The 19173-nt window shown below is 43.4% G+C and overlaps 1 protein-coding gene across 2 annotated transcripts in view; it reads right to left on the reverse strand.

Annotated features, from left to right (window-relative positions):
* Positions 1 to 7898: 7898 nt before the first annotated feature.
* Positions 7899 to 19173, reverse strand: part of LOC100415596 (uncharacterized) — a 35291-nt gene continuing 24016 nt past the window's right edge. For both annotated transcript variants that reach the window (XM_035285555.3, XM_054249765.2), the window contains one exon: positions 7899 to 10157. In XM_035285555.3, the coding sequence (XP_035141446.3) occupies positions 8605 to 10157 (1553 nt within the window). In that variant the 3' untranslated portion in view covers positions 7899 to 8604. The remainder of the gene's footprint in view (positions 10158 to 19173) is intronic.

A 19173-nucleotide genomic window follows, 5' to 3' on the forward strand; every position in this document is an offset into this window, starting at 1 on the left:
GGAGCCACCCCTCAGCGAGGAAGAATACCGGGCTTTGCTGGAGGATCTTTAAAAGTCGGGGCTGGTTGGGGAGGGTTCGGGGCAGGGCAGTGGCCTCTCTCCTGCGGTGAGGTGACCCTCTGGCTCTGCTTCCAGCAAGCCCCGTCTTGGTGTCTTGCCCTGCCGCTGACCTGTCTGGGATCCCTGAGTGCTAGGTTCGTCTGTCCTGTTAGAGACTACACACTGGGCCCGGCTGTGCGGTCCTTCTTTTCCGAGCATCTTGGAAATTCCAGAGCCCGCCCTGGTCCCGGGAGCTGGGCCGTCTAGTGTGCGTTCGCGGTTTTGCAGGCAGCCCTTGGCGCTTCGGGACACCAGCGCAGGCAGAGCTTTCATCCCTCCTCGCAGCTCTGCCCCCACGCCACCCCGCGTACTTCAGGAGGGTTGACAGAGGGGGCGCTTTACCCGGGAAACACCGGGCCGGGTCCGCAGGTGTGCCCTCTCTCCAATCCGCGACACGCCTTTTCTGCCTCTGCTCCGCCCACCGATCACTGGCACACCGGTAACCCGCCAGCCTCCCCGCCATCACGGAGCAGCGCCTGGTAGCTCAGTGCGGACCCGAGACCACTCCGCCCCCCTCAACCCCTCTACCCCGCGGGCAATCTGAAGGGCTGCTTTCTCCAGGCGGGAGGGAAGGCGGGTAGAGGTGGGGAGAGGACCCCAGAGCGAGAGGGAGGGACGAGAGAAGGGAGGAAAGGACGGAAGGGAGAGAGGGAGGAAGGGAGGGAGGCAGGGACCGAGGGAGAGGGAGGGAGACACAGGGAGGGAGCAGGGAGCGAAGGGAGGGTGAAAAGGAGAAAGAGAGAAAGGAAGAAACGGAGGTTTGGAGGGACTGAGGAAGAAAGGGCAAGAGGAGAACAGGGTGGAACAGAAGGATAAAGAAAGGGACCACGGGACAGAGGAACATAGGCAGAGATTTGAGCGGTCTTCTGCCTCCAGGACCAACGGAGGGACCCCACACTCCCAAAACATTTCGGGAGCTCTATGCGATGCGTGCCAGTCCTCGTTTCACCCACGGGGTTCACAGACTGCATATCCCCACGTCATGCCCTGCAACAGAGCGTGAGGCAGTCTCATCCCCACAGGGGTCACCCTCGAGCCGATTGAAGCGTGATTTCTGACTTCAGCCTCTGATCGGCTGTATGTGTGTATGTGTGTGTGTGCGCGCGGGCGTGTGTGTGTGTGTGCGCGCGCGCGTGTGCATGAATTTGAGGTTCCGGCGGCGTGTCTTGCCCTCCCGCTGACCTGTCTGGGATCCCTTGGTTCCAGGTCGGTCAGGTGAGAGACTGCACAAAGGGCAGGGCTGTGCTGTCATTCTTTCCCCAGCATCTTGGGAACCCCAGAACCCGCCCAGGGCCCGGGACCTGTGCGGTCTCGTGCGCGTGTGTGGGTCTGCAGGCAGCCCGCGGGTCTTCTGGGGACCAGCGCAGGCAGAGCTGTCATCCCTCCTCGCAGCCCTGCCCCCACGCCAACCCGCAGGCTTCAGGAGGGTGAGAAGAGGGGGCGTTTTGCCCCAGAAACACCGGGCCGGGTCCCCAGGCAGGCCCGCTCTCCATTCCGCTGCACCCCTGTTCTGCCTCTCCACTTCGCCCACCGATCACTCGCACACCGATCACTCGCACACCGCTGCCCCGCCAGCTTCCCCGCCATCACCGGTAGTGCCTGGCAGCTCAATATAGACCGGACACCACTGCCCACACAACCCCCCTGTCCCGCGGGCAAACGGAAGGGCTGCTTTCCCCAGGCGGGAGGGAAGGCTGGTAGAGATGGGAGAGGATCCCAGGCGGAGAGGGAGGGACGCGTGAAGGGAGGAAAGGACGCAAGGGAGACAGGGAGTGGGAAGGGAGTGAGGGAGGGACGGCGGGTGGGAGGTAGGATGGGACCCAGCACCTAGGTCGTGGGACACTGTCCTCCTGCCTTGGCACCTCCTGCTTGGTGCTTTGGGACATATGTCTATGCTCATAACTGGGATGTTGTGATTCCCTTCTCTTGCCTAATATCTACTCACATAGGAGTCAATAACTTATTGCTGGGCCCAGTATCAAGTTACATTCCTTTTTTGTCATGACTCTCTTCTCAGAAAGCCTTGCGACACACTGTTGAGTCCACAGTCAATGTGATGTGAGTCTCCTGCATGAACCCTGCCCACAGAGACCATTGCGACGTTATCTCTGGGGACTCCACTATTCAAAATGATTGTCTTGTTACCCCTGCTCTTTGCCCACAGGAGAGGATGTGACTTGTCTCTGGACCCTAGTTGAGGTAACTCTGCTTGCCTGACTGGGCTACGCTTACAAAAGAAAGAGTGACTTGTCACCGGCCCGGCACACAGGTGATGTGATTTTCTTGTCTGGATTCTTGCCCACAGGTATCATCATTACATACTTTTGGTCTCTTCTGCTAGATGGCCTGTGTCTCCTCTTCTTCCTGGGAAGTGTCCACCGACACTGAAATGGAACATTTCACCTGACTCAGCACCTACACGACGTGTCTCTCGTATTACGCCTTGGCTTTTCCCACTGGGCTGATTTGGGACATACAGCTGAGCACAGCCTCTAGGCTATTTAACTCTTCTCTTCTCACGTGGTCCTACCCACAGGAGGTATTGGGATATATTTCTAAGCACTTCTCCGAGGTAATGACTCTTTTTGGGGCTTTCCCCGGATACGGTACGGTGACCTATTTCTGGACCAGCACCTAGGCGATGTCCCTCATTTCTCCTACCTGTTGCCGGTTAGGGCAAAGGAATTCCTAGGGGTGTGAGTCTACAGAAACCGCGATTCTTGCCTCCTCAGGAGAAAGGACTCCACCGAGGGCCGTAAAGCAGGAGAGTTTCCGAGCAGCAGTAAACGTGTATGAAGAAGCTTCGGAAGCGGAAGAGAAGGAGGGAAAGTACGCGTGGCAGAGTGCCAAGAGGATGACTCACAAGGCAAAAGCAGGATGCGACCTTTCGACCTGGCGTTTTATATGTTGGAATGCCTCTGGGTTGTGGTTGTTGGTCGCGGTGTTGTCTTTTTTGTTTTTTGTTTTGTTTCGTTTTTCTTCTTTTTTAAATACAGAGTCTCGCCCTCTCGCCCAGGCTGGAGTTCAATGGCCGGATCTCGGCTCACGGCAACCTCCACCCCTCGGGTTTGAGTAATTCTCCTGCCCCAGCCTCCCAAGTAGCTGGGATTACAGGCGTCTGCCACCACGCCCGGCTAATTTTTTGTAATTTTTGTATGTGACCTCCGCAAGGGTGCCTGTCGCTCAGGTCTCTGTGGCTTCCTAAGTCGTGGTGACCTGATGACGTTCACTGTTTTGTTCCCCGAGCTCGGCGGGGAAACAGAAACTCCCAGGGATCCGTGGAAAAGCAGCAGCGTGTCGCTGCCCTTTCTATCCAGGTTGCCGAGACTCCCCGTGTGGCAGGAAACAGGAATCCCTCGTCAGGCCGTCTCTGCCCGGGATGTTTTCTTTCTCCGTGCCTTCGCTCTCGTTTTCTACAGGAACACGAACCGGATCCACGCAGCTGCGTGTGTGAGAGTGTCGTGGCAACGGCGACACCCACAGACGTGGACGCCTTGACGGAGAGGGGGGGCTTGGAAAACTCAGGCCTGTCACGGGGGTTCGCTTCTGCACGCCACCCTCCCTGGTGACGTGTTCGAGCCCGGAGAGAGGCTTCCAGTTTCCGTAGAATTCCTGGAGAACCCCAGAGGTCCAGCCCCCGAAGCCCCGCGTGTCCCTCCCCCGCCGCTCAGGCCCCACCCCCGACCACCCCACAGGGCCCTGGTGTCCCTGTGGTTTCCGGCTTGAGAGGGCGGGCTACCCCGCCCTGGGTCCCCGGAGCTCATGCAAATTCAGGAAGGGGTGGGGCCGCTAGGTCTCTATAAAAGCGGCCCCTGGCTGGCGGGGCCGGACTCCTGGCTTGACCTGCCTGCAGGTGCGGTGCACAGCAGAGGTTGGCTGAGGCGCGCGGGAGCCGCCGGGCCTCTGTGTGCCTGTGTCTGTCTGTGACACTCGGCCCGGTCTCCCCGCGATGGCTCTCCCCACAGCTCCCGGCAGCCCTCTCCCGGCGGAGGCCCGAGGGCGAGGAAGGCGAAAGAGGCTCGTTTGGACTCCGAGCCAGAGGGACGCCCTGCGAGCGTCCTTTGAGCGGAACCCGTACCCGGGCATGGCCACCAGAGAACAGCTGGCCCAGGCCATCGGCGTTCCGGAGCCCAGGGTCCAGATTTGGTTTCAGAACGAGAGATCGCGCCGGCTGAGGCAGCACCGGCGGGAATCCAGGCCCTGGCCTGGGCCACGCGGCCCGCCAGAAGGCCGGCGAAAGCGGACGGCCGTGACCCAGTCCCAGACCGCCGTGCTCCTCCGGGCCTTCGAGCGAGAGCGCTTTCCGGACTTCGCCACCAGGGAGGAACTGGCCGGAGAGACGGGCCTCCCGGCGTCCAGGATTCAGATTTGGTTTCAGAATCGAAGGGCCAGGCATCCAGGCCGGGCTGGCAGGGGACCCCTGGCCGCAGGCGGCCTGTGCAACAGGGCTCCTGGCGGGTGCGGCTCCTCTGCTCGCTCCTGGGTCGCCTCCACCCACACCAGGGCGTGGGGGGCGGCGCTTCCCGCACCCCAAGTGCCCTGTGCGCCTGGGGCCCTCCCACAGGGGCCTGTCGTGAGCCAGGCAGCAAGGGCCGTGCCCCTGCTTTTGCACGGACAGGCCCCACAGGCAGAAGGAATCTCGCAACCTGCCCGGCACTCGGGGCTTTCGGGTTCGCCGCCCTGGCTCTTTCAGAAGTGGCGCTCCCCCACCCTCAGAGCCTTCGGGGCCCTCCCCACCCGATCAGATGCCAGGAGGAGCGGGACCGGCCACATGCCGGCCTGCCAGGGACGTTCTCCGTGGGACAGCTTGGGCCCGCTGAAGCCTAGCCACAGGGGCAAGGTATGCGGGTGCCACACAGGGCCCCCCAGGGTCCCTGGTTGGGCTGGGGCCAGGGGCTCCACGTGGCTGGGGTGTCCGGCGAACCCCAAGCCGTGCCACCTCCACCTCCACAGCCCGCACTTCCGGAGACCCCCGCCTGGCAGGGGCAGATGCCAGCCCTGCAGGCGCCTTCCCAAGCTGGGTGGAACCCAGCACCTAGGTCCTGGTACTCCTCCTGCCTTGGCACCTCCTGCTTGGGGCTTTGGGACATATATCTGTGCTCATAACTAGGATGCTGTGATTCTCTTCTCTTGCCTAATATCTGCTCACATAGGAGTCAATAACATAACAGGTGCAATATTTACTCTGTCTCAAAGAAAATGAAGACACAAAGAAAATTATACATCTTATCAAAATGACTTTTTTCCAATATTGATCGTTTATTCTGAAAATAGTTACAAACTCATACTCAAACATACTTAATTCATTATTTTCTTCCACCTAAAGTTTATATTTAGACTAACAGATGTGTATATTTAACTCTAGGTAAATTAAAACTAAAAATCTTTATGTGTTTGAAAGGATACAGGCCACATATGAAAAGAAGACTAAGAAATTTTTAAAAGTATTTATCCAGGACTCAGATATGTGTAAATTTTATTTGTAACTGTATACAATTTTTATTATTACGAAACTGACCCTGTAGTCAATTTTACTTTTACGTCATAAAATTTCTATATCTGTAGAATTGTTTGTAATACAAAAGATAAATTTTAGAGGTGATGGATCCCTCAGTCAACCTAATGTGATTAAATACTGTATGCCTATCAGAATATTTGTAACATATGTACATATATATAACATAAATATGTGCCCACAAAAATTAACAAAAGTTAAATGCAGGAAAAAAAACTTTACCTACTGGAACAATATTGATTAACTTATTGCAGTTTTAAGCCAGTGGCAAAAAAGATTACTAGAGACCTTAGTCCATGATTTAACCAAATCGTGTATTCTTTTATCTTTTACCTATACCCTTGAGTCAGGAGGACTAGGTTAAAGTAAATGGAATAAGATGTAATTGAATGTGCAATATTTAAAATGTGAAAAACGTTGAATTAAGAAATTCACACCTAATCTAAAATTTTTAGCATGTACTGCATTTTGTTTCATAAAAGTACAATCGGTAAAATAATATGCTAATTTTATTTTATTTATTTTTGAGACAGCGTCTCACTGTATCACCTAGGCTGGAGTGCAGTTGCACAATCTCAGCTCATTGGTAACCTTCGCCTCCTTGGTTGAAGCGGTTCTTCTGCCTCAGTCTCCCGAGTAGCTGAATGAACTACAGGTGTGCACCACCAAGCACAGCTAATTTTTGTATTTTTAGTAGAGATTGGGTTTTACCACATTGGCCAGGCTGGTCTCAAACTCCTGACCTTGTGATCCACAAGTCTTGGTCTCCCAAAGTGCTGGGATTACGGGTCTGAGCCACCAGGCAAAGACAATTTAACTAAAACTAACAGTATTTGTCTCTCAATATAATGCAGAAGAATATTACTCTGGACACCTACCTCATGCATCACTCACTACTGTAAGTTAACCACAAAGAATCTTTTTAGATTTTCATCATGTGTGTTACATTTTAATGTCCTTACTCTTTCGTAAGAGGTCATAGACGTTCACCTACTAAAAATTATCTCTTCTGTCTTGATACAGCAACAATTGGTCACATGCTTTCATGTACAAACACAATAGTAATAAAGAAACATGATGGACTGAGCACAGTGGTTAACACCTGTAATCCCTGTACTTTGGAAGGTTGAGCTGGGTGGAACACCTGAGGTCTCAAGTTTGAGACCAGCCTGGCCAACATGTCCAAACCCCACTTCTACTAAAAATATAAAACATAGCCTGAGATAGTGGTATGTGCCTGTAATCCCAGCTACTTAAGAAACTGAGGCAGGAAAATCACTTGAACCCAGGAGGTAGAGGTTGCAGTGAGCTGAGATTGTGCCACTGCACTCCAGCCTGGGAGACAAAGCAAGACTTCATCTCAAAAGATAAAAAGGAACTAATTATTTTCCAGGAAGTAATTTGAGTTAATTGCAAGATTATCTGTATGAAGTAATTTGATAATTAGTAACAACATTGCTTTTCACAAAATCTGTAATCTTTCCAAAAAAAGTATACTTGTAATGTAATTATAACTCTCCAAAAAATCTTCTATTTTTAAAGTTACATACGAATAATTTTTCTACCAACTTGTTATATTTTCTAAACTCAGAACTCTGATTTAAAGTCTGAAGTGTCAGTGCCTTATGCATGTCTAATGTAAATTCTGATATTTACATAACTTAATTTTGAATTATCTTTTCTATTTACTATATCTGCAAAAATATATTTAATATAAACTCTCGTTTTTTTATTTATATATATTTTTATGACTCTCTGAAGTTTTCTAAGCTGTAATTTTTTTCTCCAAATTTATTCCATTTGCAAGGTTTTTCTTCTACATAAATTTTCTGATGTTGAACAAAGTTTAAGCAGTTGGGTCAGAGTTTGCCTCTAATATAAAATGAGGACGAGATCTGTGTTGCAAGTAAATGTGCTACAACTCTCTTTATGTTTGTCATGTTTGTCTTCCAAATAAATCCTCTTCAGCACTTTAAAGGCTTATATTTTCTGAAGAACCTTTTGAGAAACCTGCATTTTTAATGCTTTTATTAAGGATAAACTCTGATGTAGAGTAAGATTGTGAGCAGATATTAACCACTTTTCTACTTTCTATTTGTACATTTTTTTCTCAAGTATAAATGCTTTCCTGTGCAAGAAGGTGTGAGCATGGTTTAAAAGTTTTGCCACATCGTTCATACTTGTAGAAGTTTTCTCTAGTATGAACCACCTCACCTACAATCGTGTCAACCATTTAAAGACTTCCTCACATTATTCATATTTCTATGATTTCTCACCAGCACAATTTCTTTAATATTTGAAAATGTTTGAGGTGCTTTTTTATTGCATTTTAGGTTTTGGGGTACATGTGAAGAACATGCAAGACTGTTGCATAGGTACACACACGGCAGCGTGATTTGCTGCCTTCCTCCCCTTCACCTATATCTGGCACTTCTCCCCATGCTCTCTCTCCCCAACTCCGCACCCCCCACTGGCGATTCCCTATTTCCCCCCGACAGACCCCAGTGTGTGATGCGCCCCTCCCTGTGTTCATGTGTTCTCATTGTTCAACACCCACCTATGAGTGAGAACATGTGGTGTTTGATTTTCTGTTCTTGTGTCAGTTTGCTGAGAATGATGGTTTCCAGGTTCCTCCATGTCCCTACAAAGGACACGAACTCATCGTTTTTGATGGCTGCATAATATTCCATGGTGTATATGTGCCACGTTTTCCCTGTCCAGTCTATCGTCGATGGGCATTTGGGTTGGTTCCAGGTCTTTGCTATTGTAAACAGTGCTGCAAGGAACATTCGTGTGCATGTGTCCTTATAGTAGAACGATTTATAGTCCTTTGGATATATACCCAGTAATGGGATTGCTGGGTCAAATGGAATTTCTATTTCTAGCATTGTTACAACTTTTGGGTTTGTAGACTTTCTCTCCAGTATAAATCATCTTATTTCTGTTAAGAATTGAGGATTAATTTAAGGCTTTACCACATTCTTCACACTTTATGGATTCTCTCCATTAAAAATTATCATACAAATTGTAAGGTTTGAGGACTGGTTAAAGACTATTCCACATTCTTCATATTTGTAGGCTTTCTCTCTAGTATGAATTTTTTTATGTGTAGTAAGTGTTGCAGATTGGTTAAAAGCTTTGCCACATCCCTCACATTTGTAGGGTTTCTCTCCAGTATGAATTCTCTTATGTCTAGTAAGGTGTGAGGATACTTTAAAATCTTTGCCACAGTCTTTACATTTGTAGGGTTTCTCTCCAGTATGAATTCTGTTATGTGTAGTAAGGGTTGAGGACTGGCTAAAAGCTTTGCCACATTCTTCACATTTGTAGGGTTTCTCTCTAGTGTGCATCCTCTTATGTTTAGTTAGGGTTGAGGACAACATAAATCCTTTGCCACATTCTTCACATTTGTAGGGTTTCTCTCCAGTATGTTTTTTCTTATGTGTAGTAAGGGTTGAGGACCACGTAAAAGATTTGCCACATTCTTCACATTTGTAAGGTTTTTCTCCAGTATGAATTTTCTTATGTCTAGTAAGGGTTGAAGACCAGCTAAAAGATTTGCCACACTCCTCACATTTGTAGGGTTTCTCTCCAGTATGAATTCTCTTATGTATATTCAGATAGGAGTACTGGCTAAAAGCTTTGCCACATTCTTCACATTTGTTGGATATCTCTCCAGTATGATTTCTCTTATGTGTAGTAAGGTGTGAGAACCGGTTAAAGGCTTTTTTACATTTCTCACATTTGTAGGGTTTCTCTCCAGAATGAATTTTCTTATGTGTAGTAAGGGTTGAGGACAAGCTAAAAGATTTGCCATGTTCCTCACATTTGCAGCGTTTCTCTCCAGTATGAATTCTCTTTTGTGCAGTAAGGTGTGAGAACCACTTAAAGGCTTTTCCACTTTTTTCACATTTGTAGGGATTCTTTTCAGAATGAATTATCTTATGTTTAGTAAGATGTGAGGCCTGGCTAAAAGCTTTGCCACAGTCTTCACATTTGTAGAGTATCTCTCCAGTATGAATTCTCGTATGTGTAGTAAGGTGAGAGAACCTGTTAAAGGTTTTTCCACATTCTTCACATTTGTAAGGTTTCTTTCCAGTATGAATTCTTTTATAGGTAGAAAGATTTGAGGTCTCATTATATGCTTTGCCACATTCTTTCCGTTTGTGGGATCTTTCCCCACTATGAATTCTTTTATGTTGCACTAAGTGTGAAAACGTGCAAAATGTCTTTTCACATTCTCTACATTTAAAAGGTTTCTTTCTAGTTTGTCTTATCTTATGTCTGTTTGAATATGAAAAGTTTTGAAAGACTCTCACAAATTTTTTGCATTGAAGTATTTTGCTCTGGGTAGTCGTCAAACACTGGTTAAGTCCATTGTAACATTCTTTGAGCACCTTACACTCATCCACGCTTTGACAACATTTTCTTAACTGGAAATTTTTATGTTTACATTGTTTATATCTTCTCAGTATCACTTTTTGGAAATAATTTTTTATGCCCTGCTTTGGCCAACATTCTTGGGCAAAATAAGAACATACACCTGAAAGAAATAAAAATAACAAATTACTCCACTTACTAGACTCAGATGAATATACTTTACAAATATTATGTATAAAATTGTACAAACCACATCAAAAGATGGCATAGCAAAATATTACAGGCCTGAATTTTTTCACAGACATGTAAATGTAACAAAAATATACAGACAAATTACATTTATAAAAAATTAAAGTGTGTGCAATGCCCCTGGTGAGCCCAATGCAAACAGCCACATAGAAGAAAAGTCTCCTACATTTACACACTACGGATCTTCCTGATTTCCAATAAAACATAGTGACTTCAAATAAATTGCCAACTGCTGGTTTCCTTCTTAAAAGACAAGGAAAACACTGCCTTATACATCTTAATTTATGGATGTTAGGATCTTTTACAGCCACTGGCTCCTGTCTCTCATTACCTAAAGATCTGAAATAAATAGTGGTATTCTTTCAAATGACAGTTTGAGTCTGCTGAGACAAAAGGTAGGTTGTCCAGCAGCAGAAAGACTGTGGTATCATAGACAGAAAACAGTTGTAGCAAGTGATTACTGGTTATTAAGAAGAAATATAAACAGGCTGAGTGTGGTGGTTCACACCTGCAATCCTAGCAGTTTGAGAGGCCAAGGTGGGTGGATCCCATGAGGTCAGGAGCTTGAGACCAGCCTGGGCAACATGGCAAAACCCTGCCTCTACTAAAAATACAAATTAGCTGAGCATGGAGATGCATGCCTGTAATCCCAGCTATGTGAGAATCTGAGACAGGAGAATTACTTGAACCTGGGAGGCAGATGCTGCAGTGACTTAATACCATGCCACTGCACTCCAGTCTCGGTGACAAAAGAGAAACTGTCTCAAAAGAAAAAAAGAAAAAGAAGAAAGAAACATGAATGAACTCCTTTAACTATAAACTAAACAGATAATTTTAGACAAGGCAAATTCTAAAGACATGTTTGAGAGACTCCCAGAATCTCTAGCTAAGATAATTGTTTCAGACTATGTCACATGAAACTACATTTTAGAGACTGTGACAGGTAGCTTTTTTAAAATGCTCAAAACTCAAAGATAACAATAGGGCAATATAATTTTATCAAAAATATTATATAATTCTCAAAAAAACATGAAAAAGACACACACATTAATTTTAAACACTGATAATAAGTTGAATCATATTCAATGGGTAAGAGAATGATCCAAGATGGCTGATCACTAACATCCCGGGATTGCAGCTCTCAGGGAAGGCGCGGAGAACTAGAGGACGCCACACTTTCAGACAAATTCTGGTCACTCACGGAGCAGAAGATCCCCCAGTGGAGGAAACACACGGGTGGCCAGCATGACTCTCGTGGCCGGCGCAGCGGTTCCGCCGGCACCTTGGCGCGGCAGCTCTTGGAGCAGAATAAACAGGTTCGGAGGACCCACAAGGGCCCCCAACACGACACCAGAGCCCGGCAGCACCTGTGACGGCACCTCGGCACGCAGCACTCGGCGCAGAGTAAACGGGACCGGTTCCCCTTCTGACCAAGGTTTGGAGCCCTGGGAAGGCAGAGTCACCCATTACGGACACAAGAAGGAAGCCAGACAGGAGAATCCTGGGCAGAAAAGCACCATCAGTTTTAACGCCGCTGCTCTGGCCCGGGGAACTAACAACCTGGACATCCACTCAAGAGACCTAATCTGAAAGTTGGTAATTTCAAAGATGAGAGGAGGATAAATTTACAATGACGGGAAGAAACCAGCGTAAAAAAGCTGAGAACACTTGAAGTCAGAACGCCTCTCCCTCTAAAGATGATCACAGTTCCACATCAACAATGGAACAAGGCTTGATGGAGAACGAGCGCATCCTGATGACAGAATCACTCTTCAAGGAATGGATAATAACAAACTTCGGTGAGTTAAAAGACCATGTTGTAGCCCAACGTAAAGAAACTAGGAACTTTGAAAAAAGGTTTGATGAAATCCTATTGAGAATAGACAACCTAGAGAGGAGTATGAGTGAATTAATGGAACTGAAGAATACAATACAGGAACTCCGAGAAGTATGCACAGGTTTAAACACTCGAATTGTTCAAGCAGAAGAAGGGATATCAGAGGTCAAAGTCCAACTTAATGAAATAAAACGTGAAGAAAAGATTAGAGAAAAAAGGATAAAAAGGAATGAGCAAAGTCTCCAAGAAATGTGGGAATATGTGAAAAGACCAAATTTACCTTTGATAGGTGTACCTGAATGCGACAGAGAGAATGAATCCAAGCTGGAAAATACCCTTCAGGATATTATTCAGAAAAATTTTCCTAAACTAGCAAAGCAGGTCAACATTCAACCCCAGGTAATACAGAGAACACCACAAAGATATTCCACAAGAAGAGCAACCCGAAGGCACATAATCGTTAGATTCACCAGGGTTGAAACGAAGGAGAAAATACTAAGGGCAGCCAGAGAGAAAGGTCAGATTACCCACAAAGGCAAGCTTATCAGACTTACAGCAGATCTCTCAGCAGAAACTCTACAAGCCAGAAGAGAGTGGGGGCCAATATTCAACATCCTCAAAGAACAGAACCTTCAGCCCAGAATTTCATATCCAGCCAAACTAAGCTTCACAACTGAAGGAAAAATAAAATCTTTTATGAACAAGCAAGAACTCAGAGATTTTATTACCACCAGGCCTGCTTTACAAGAGCTTCTGAAAGAAGCAATACACACAGAAAGAAACAACCAGTATTAGCCTTTCTAAAAATACACCAAAAAGTAAAGAGCACCAACATAAAGAAGAATTCACACCAACGAATGGATAAAACAGCCAGTCAACATCAAATGGCAGTAACCCTAAATTTAAATTGACTAAATCCCCCAATCAAAAGACACAGACACAGCCAAAACCCAATGGCATGTTACATCCAGACCTGTTTCACATGCAAGGATACACAAAGACTCAAAACAAAGGGATGGAGAAAGATTTATCAACCAAATGGAGAGCAAAAATAAATAATAAATAAATAAAAAACAGGAGTTGCAATTCTCGTATCGGATAAAATAGATTTTAAAGCAACAAAGATACAGTGGCAAAAGGATCAATGCAACAACAAGAGCTAACGATCCTAACACCCAGATAGGAGACTTAGATTCAATGAGACAGAAAATTAATAAGGATATCAAGGACTCGAACTCAGATCTGGAACAAGTAAACTTAATAAATATTTATAGAGCTCTCCACTTCAAATACACAAAATACACATTCTTGTCAACACCACATCACACCTACCCATGAGTTTAAATGAAACATTGATTGGCCATTATTAATACCCAACTTTTTTCAAAATAAAGCAATATTTCCATTTACTCTCCCTCTTTCTCTTCCTCTTTCTTCCTCTCCTTTACTTATTTTTTTTTTTCTTTCCTTCTCTCAAAAAAAAAGAAATCAACTTGTAAACCTCTAGATCCAAGTCGGCAATGTCTCTCTCATTGCTTGATTTCCTTCCTTCCCTTCCCTCCGTCCCTCCCTCCCTCCCCGCTTCCTCCCTTCCTTCCTTCCTTCCTTCATCCCTCCCTTCCTGGCTTCCTCCACCCGCCCCCCCAAAAAAAAAAAAATATTCAATGGGTAAAACAGGAACACAGACCACTGTAAAAATCATAAAAATAAGACTGAAAGCATAAAATATCTAAAGTATTTTCTCAAATTTTGGAGGCAAGAAATAGAAAAGTAAACAATTGGAAAATCCTAAAAATAATGTAAAAATGAAGAGGTTCAACAAACAAATTAGGACAGAAGCAAAGGTATTTATACAAATACACATATAAGTACATTCTCAAAAATCAGACTAGAAAACAGTTTTGGAAGCTGCAAGATAAAAGTAATGTGTCATTTACAAACATAGTGTTATGATATAACAAGTGAATTACCAAAACAAATTTTGTAGGCCAGAAAGAGACCGTGTGACACAGACAAATTCCTGCAGGGGGTGGGGAAGCAATCAAGTGAGAATAATAACCAACAACAAACCTGTCCTGCCAAATAAAAAGAAAATAATCTGGGGGGTGGGGAGTTGGGGAGAGACAGCATGTGGAGAAATGTCAGATATAGGTGAAGGGGAGGAAGGCAGCCAATCACGCTGCCATGTGTGTACCTATGCAACCATCTTGCATGTTCTTCACATGTACCGCAAAACCTAAAATGCAATTACAAAAAAGTGAAGTGCCCTTACCAAACAGAGCCTATACCCTATTATTCTATTTGGAAAACGAGTATCCAACTTCTGGACTGTCTGGTGCTTAGGCTTTTCTGATGTCTCGCCACTTTATTTTTCTACTCAAGTCTAGTTAAGAGCAAACTAGAGAAAACTAAAAGTAGCTCAGTGCAGCCACTGACTAGTATATCTGGAATCCAAATACCTAATGGAAGAGAAGGCTGAGATTTAGGACTGTAGTGAGGCTTAGGCAATTTTTCATGCATCAGAAGTGTCCATGCTCTCTTATTTCCACCTTTCCCGCAGAAAACCAAGAGCTGGTTTTCGGGAACATTTGTACCCACTCATTCTAGAGCTGGTTCTGACTTCTGATGGCTTGTACAGGTCACTAAGGCAGCCCAGAAAGCTTCTGTCAGAGCCCAGGAATTTCAGTTTCTTTTATTGCAAGGAGAACTGGAAATGAAAACAGACCACTACACAAGTTAAACTGCCTAGAGCAGAGACTTGAAAAAAATTCTATCAGCAATGTAATATCCTGAGCCCAGAATGAATCTATCCATTGGGAAAGAAATTGAATCAGAATCCTCCTTTGTGTAAATGCCCTTCATGTTGATCTTTTCTTTCCATCCAGTGCTGTTTTGGTATCAAATAGAATCTTCCAATGTTAAGAAAGTGTAGCACTGAAAGGACCTTGAACTGACTGAGATTTGGCTAACGCTATGCAAAAACTGCTTTAATCAGAAGAGTCCTGGGGGATGTCTGCTGAACAGCTTCATCTCAAGCAGGATGGGAATGGCTCCCTCTAATCAGATGTTGAAAGATTTTGAAAAAACTGCTGTCATGATGATTTTGCCTCGTTTTTCATCCTGTGCACCACAAACTCAATGCCACACTTCCCTGCCGCGAAACCAGATTGAACATGAATACAGAATGAGTCCCCTGGAAAGAAACTCAAGCCCCAAACTAGGCCATGATTTAAAAGAAAGCCCATCTCCAACTCTCTTAACGTGATTTGCTTATGGAAGGAAAATTCTAAGCTCTTTTTATCTTACATATGCTAGAAAAAGATGTTTTAAATATTTCATAGGCTTGAGAACTAGACAGAGGCAATTGTAATTATAATCCACATTAGGCATGAGGATGTAGAGCTACATCAAATGTCTGCAAGCCTTGACCTCATTCCAGCTTGTGTTCATCCATTGGTGCTGTCAAAAATACCTGTATTTTGTTGCCCATGCAGTTTTCCTATGCTTATGCTTATGGATTCCCTAAAAAAGAAAAGAAAATAATCTTCCGGGCTGGGTGTGGTGGCTCAGGCCTACAATCCCAGCACTTTGGGTGGCTGAGGTAGGTGAATCACGAGGTCAGGATATTAAGACCAGCCTGGCCAATGTAGTGAAACCCCACATCTACTAAAAACACAAAAATTAGCTGGGTGCACCTGTAGTCCCAGCTACTCGAGAGGCTGAGGCAGGAGAATCGCTTGAACCCAGGAGGCAGAGGTTGCAGTGAGCCAAGATCACGTCACTGCACTGGGGTCAGAATGAGACTCCTTCTGAAACAAGCAAACACAAACAAATCTTCTGAAACAACTGAATTTCAAAAAAGTATATTGGCACTGCATATGCCGTAAATATAAAAGACGCTGGAAGCAGTTCCTTAAACTGAAAATAAAAGAATTTAAGAAAACACTGGCAGTAAACATTTAAAATTATTCTCTAATATTTGAAAAATAAAAGCATAGAAATTAGAAACACCTGTTAATGAATATATAATGTAAAAACATAATTACCAACATCAATGACAAATTTCAGGGCAGATGTAAGGAGAAAAGAATGTTTTGTTCAACTGAAGTTTATTTTGTACCAAATAAAAAATATACCAGTTTTCCTTATAGAGGTTTTATGTAATCCCCAAGATACCACTTTAAAAAAAATCTTTATAGATACACAAAAGAAAATTAGAAATAAGTAAAAGCATATCAATACAAAACTCTAACGACACAAAACAAGAGAGGAAAGGAGAAACAAAGATGCAAGAATCAAATAAAATAATTTAAAACAACATTAGGTCTTCCTCTTTCAGAAATTTAAATACACATATAAAATCAACTTTCAAATCAAGAGACATACTTTCAATAAATATATTAAAAATTTAAAAACCAAAGATCCACTTCTTTTTCTACAAAAGTCAATTGAGATCTAGTGATAAACACTGAAAGGAGCAAGATGGAAGTAGACATTAAATGAAAACAGTAATGAAATGAGAGCAGAAAAATTCAAAATAGTATTATGCTAGCTACATCTTAAGTCAAAAAATGTCACATTTTTAAAACATACTTCAACTCAAAATTCCAAGGAGACAAAAAAGGACATTAAAACTTACAGATTTAGGTCAGGCACAGGGCATCACACCTGTAATCCCAGCATGTTGGGAGGCCGAGGCGGGAGGATCACTTGAGGTCAGGACTTTGAAACTGTCCTGGCCAACCTGGTGAAACCCCGTCTCTACTAAAAGCACAGAAATTAGCCAGGCATGGTGGTAGGCGCCTGTAATACTAGCTATATTGTAATCCTAGGTAATATTGTAATGATGTTCATATTTCTCAATGAAATCTACAGATTTAATACACAGTTTTTAAAATTTCTCATTGCATTTTTTAAGAAATAGAAACAGCAATCCCAAGTATATAAAATCTCTACAGACAATAAAGTACCCCAAAATATTGAAAACAAAACAAAACAATGCTGGTGGCATTACAGTTTCTAATTTCAAAACACATTAAAAGCTAGAGAATTAAAACAATTTGGTAGGAGTGTAAAGGTAAAAATGTATACTAATAAAATAGAATGGCCTGGGCGTGCTGGCTCATCCCTATAATTCCAGCACTTTGGAAGGATGAGGCGGGTGAATCATGATGTCAAGAGTTCAAGACCAGCCTGACCAACAAAGTAAAACCCCATTTCTACTAAAAATACAAAAATTAGCTGGGTGTGGCGGCAGGTGCTTGTAATCACAGCTACTCAGGAGGTTGAGGCAGGAAAATCACTTGAACCCAGGAGGTGGAGGTTGCAGTGAGCCAATATGATGCCACTGCACTCCAGCCTGGGTGACAGGGTGAGACTGTGTTTCAAAAAAGAAAAAAAAAATGAATGCAATAGGATGCAGCACATATATAAACTCTCACATATATGGTCATATAAAGTCATTTGCATACCCATAATTATTTTACCATTGTTACTGAAAGCCAATAGGTAAAAGCAATACAAATTTCTGTCACGAAATAGTTCAGTAAATGTATAATTTAAAATATAAAAATACCAAAATATTTACTCAAATTTTCAAAAAAGCAGGAAATATTCTAACTATAAAGGTAAATCTTGATGACATTATGCAAAATAAACTGAGCCAGCCACAGAGATGTTATGAGATACATACGGCAGTTACTCTTAGAAACACAAAACAGAATGGTGTTTGAAAAGTGCCAGAAAATGGGAAAAATTGGTACTTTTTTAAATGTGTATGACAAAATTTCTAGAAATATTTTATAAAACAATGTAAATATACTTAACATGCATAAAATGTACAGTGTTTTTGAGTCAGGGTCTTACTCTGTCACCCAAGCTGGAGTGTATGACATAATTATGGCTCACCGCAGCCTCAAACTTCCAGGTTCAAGTGATCCTCCCTCCCTCATCTCCCAAGCAGATAGGATCACCCTATGTCTGACTATTTTTTAAAATATTTTATAGAGATGAAATATCCATATGTCTCTCAAGCTGTTCTCAAGTTTTCGACTCAAGCAGTCTTCCTGCCTTGGGCTTTCAAAATCTGGGGATTAGATGTAAATCAGGACTATCACTGGCCATGAAAGGTACACTTAAATAGACATAAGATGGTAAATTTTAAAGAATTATAAATCTTTCCAAATATGACCTTCAAGTCACAAAAGTGTTTCTCTCATACAAAGAAATTATATATTCATTATTAAACACAAGGTAAAAATAAGACTATTTCCATGACTGCTCATTGAGACAAGATAAAGCCACCATTAAAAATCAGCTAAGAAAACATAAATACAAGATGAGCCATAACCAAAATTGGAGTTATATTTATAAAAACACACACATATAATCAGATTGTAATAGACATATGGCTGACTTATCTCTTAATTAAATCCCAAACTGACTTACCTGTATAAACAGAATTGCAAATTGTCTAAAATTGTAAAACCAAAAAACACAATAAACTTATGTTAAGAAACCTACACTGGACTGGGCGTGGTGGCCCAGGCCTGTAATCCAAGCACTTTGGAGGTCAAGGCGGGTGGATCACCTGAGGTCGGGAGTTCAAGACCAGTCTGACCAACATGGTGAAACCCCATCTTAAAAAAAGAAAAAAAAAAAAAAAAGAAACCTACACTGAGAAAAAACACTAATATGAAACTACAAAACAATGTTTACTCATAAAATCTGGTATGCAGAATTGATGAAGCATTAACAAATAATTTGTGTGGATAACTGCAATAGTTTACAGTAACTGAACTCATTGAAGATGACTCTTTTGAATCACTGGCATCCACTGTAATGCAGTAAAGTTTCAGATAAAATGCAGTGTAACCCTAAACAGAAGACTCTAATGCCAAACTTTTGATAAATAAGCATTTTAATAAATGAGATATTTTTATGTTTTAAATATATAATACTCTTACACAAAATAAAACTTCTCTAATCTAACTTTAGAAGCAAAGAATAGGTTTACATTGCTAAATAAAGAAAAAATATACCATAATGGACAGCAAAGAGAGAAAAAATATATATACATATTTTTTTCAGAATA

The sequence above is a fragment of the Callithrix jacchus genome, chromosome 22 (genome assembly GCF_049354715.1).
Source record: "Callithrix jacchus isolate 240 chromosome 22, calJac240_pri, whole genome shotgun sequence".
NCBI lineage: Eukaryota > Metazoa > Chordata > Mammalia > Primates > Cebidae > Callithrix > Callithrix jacchus.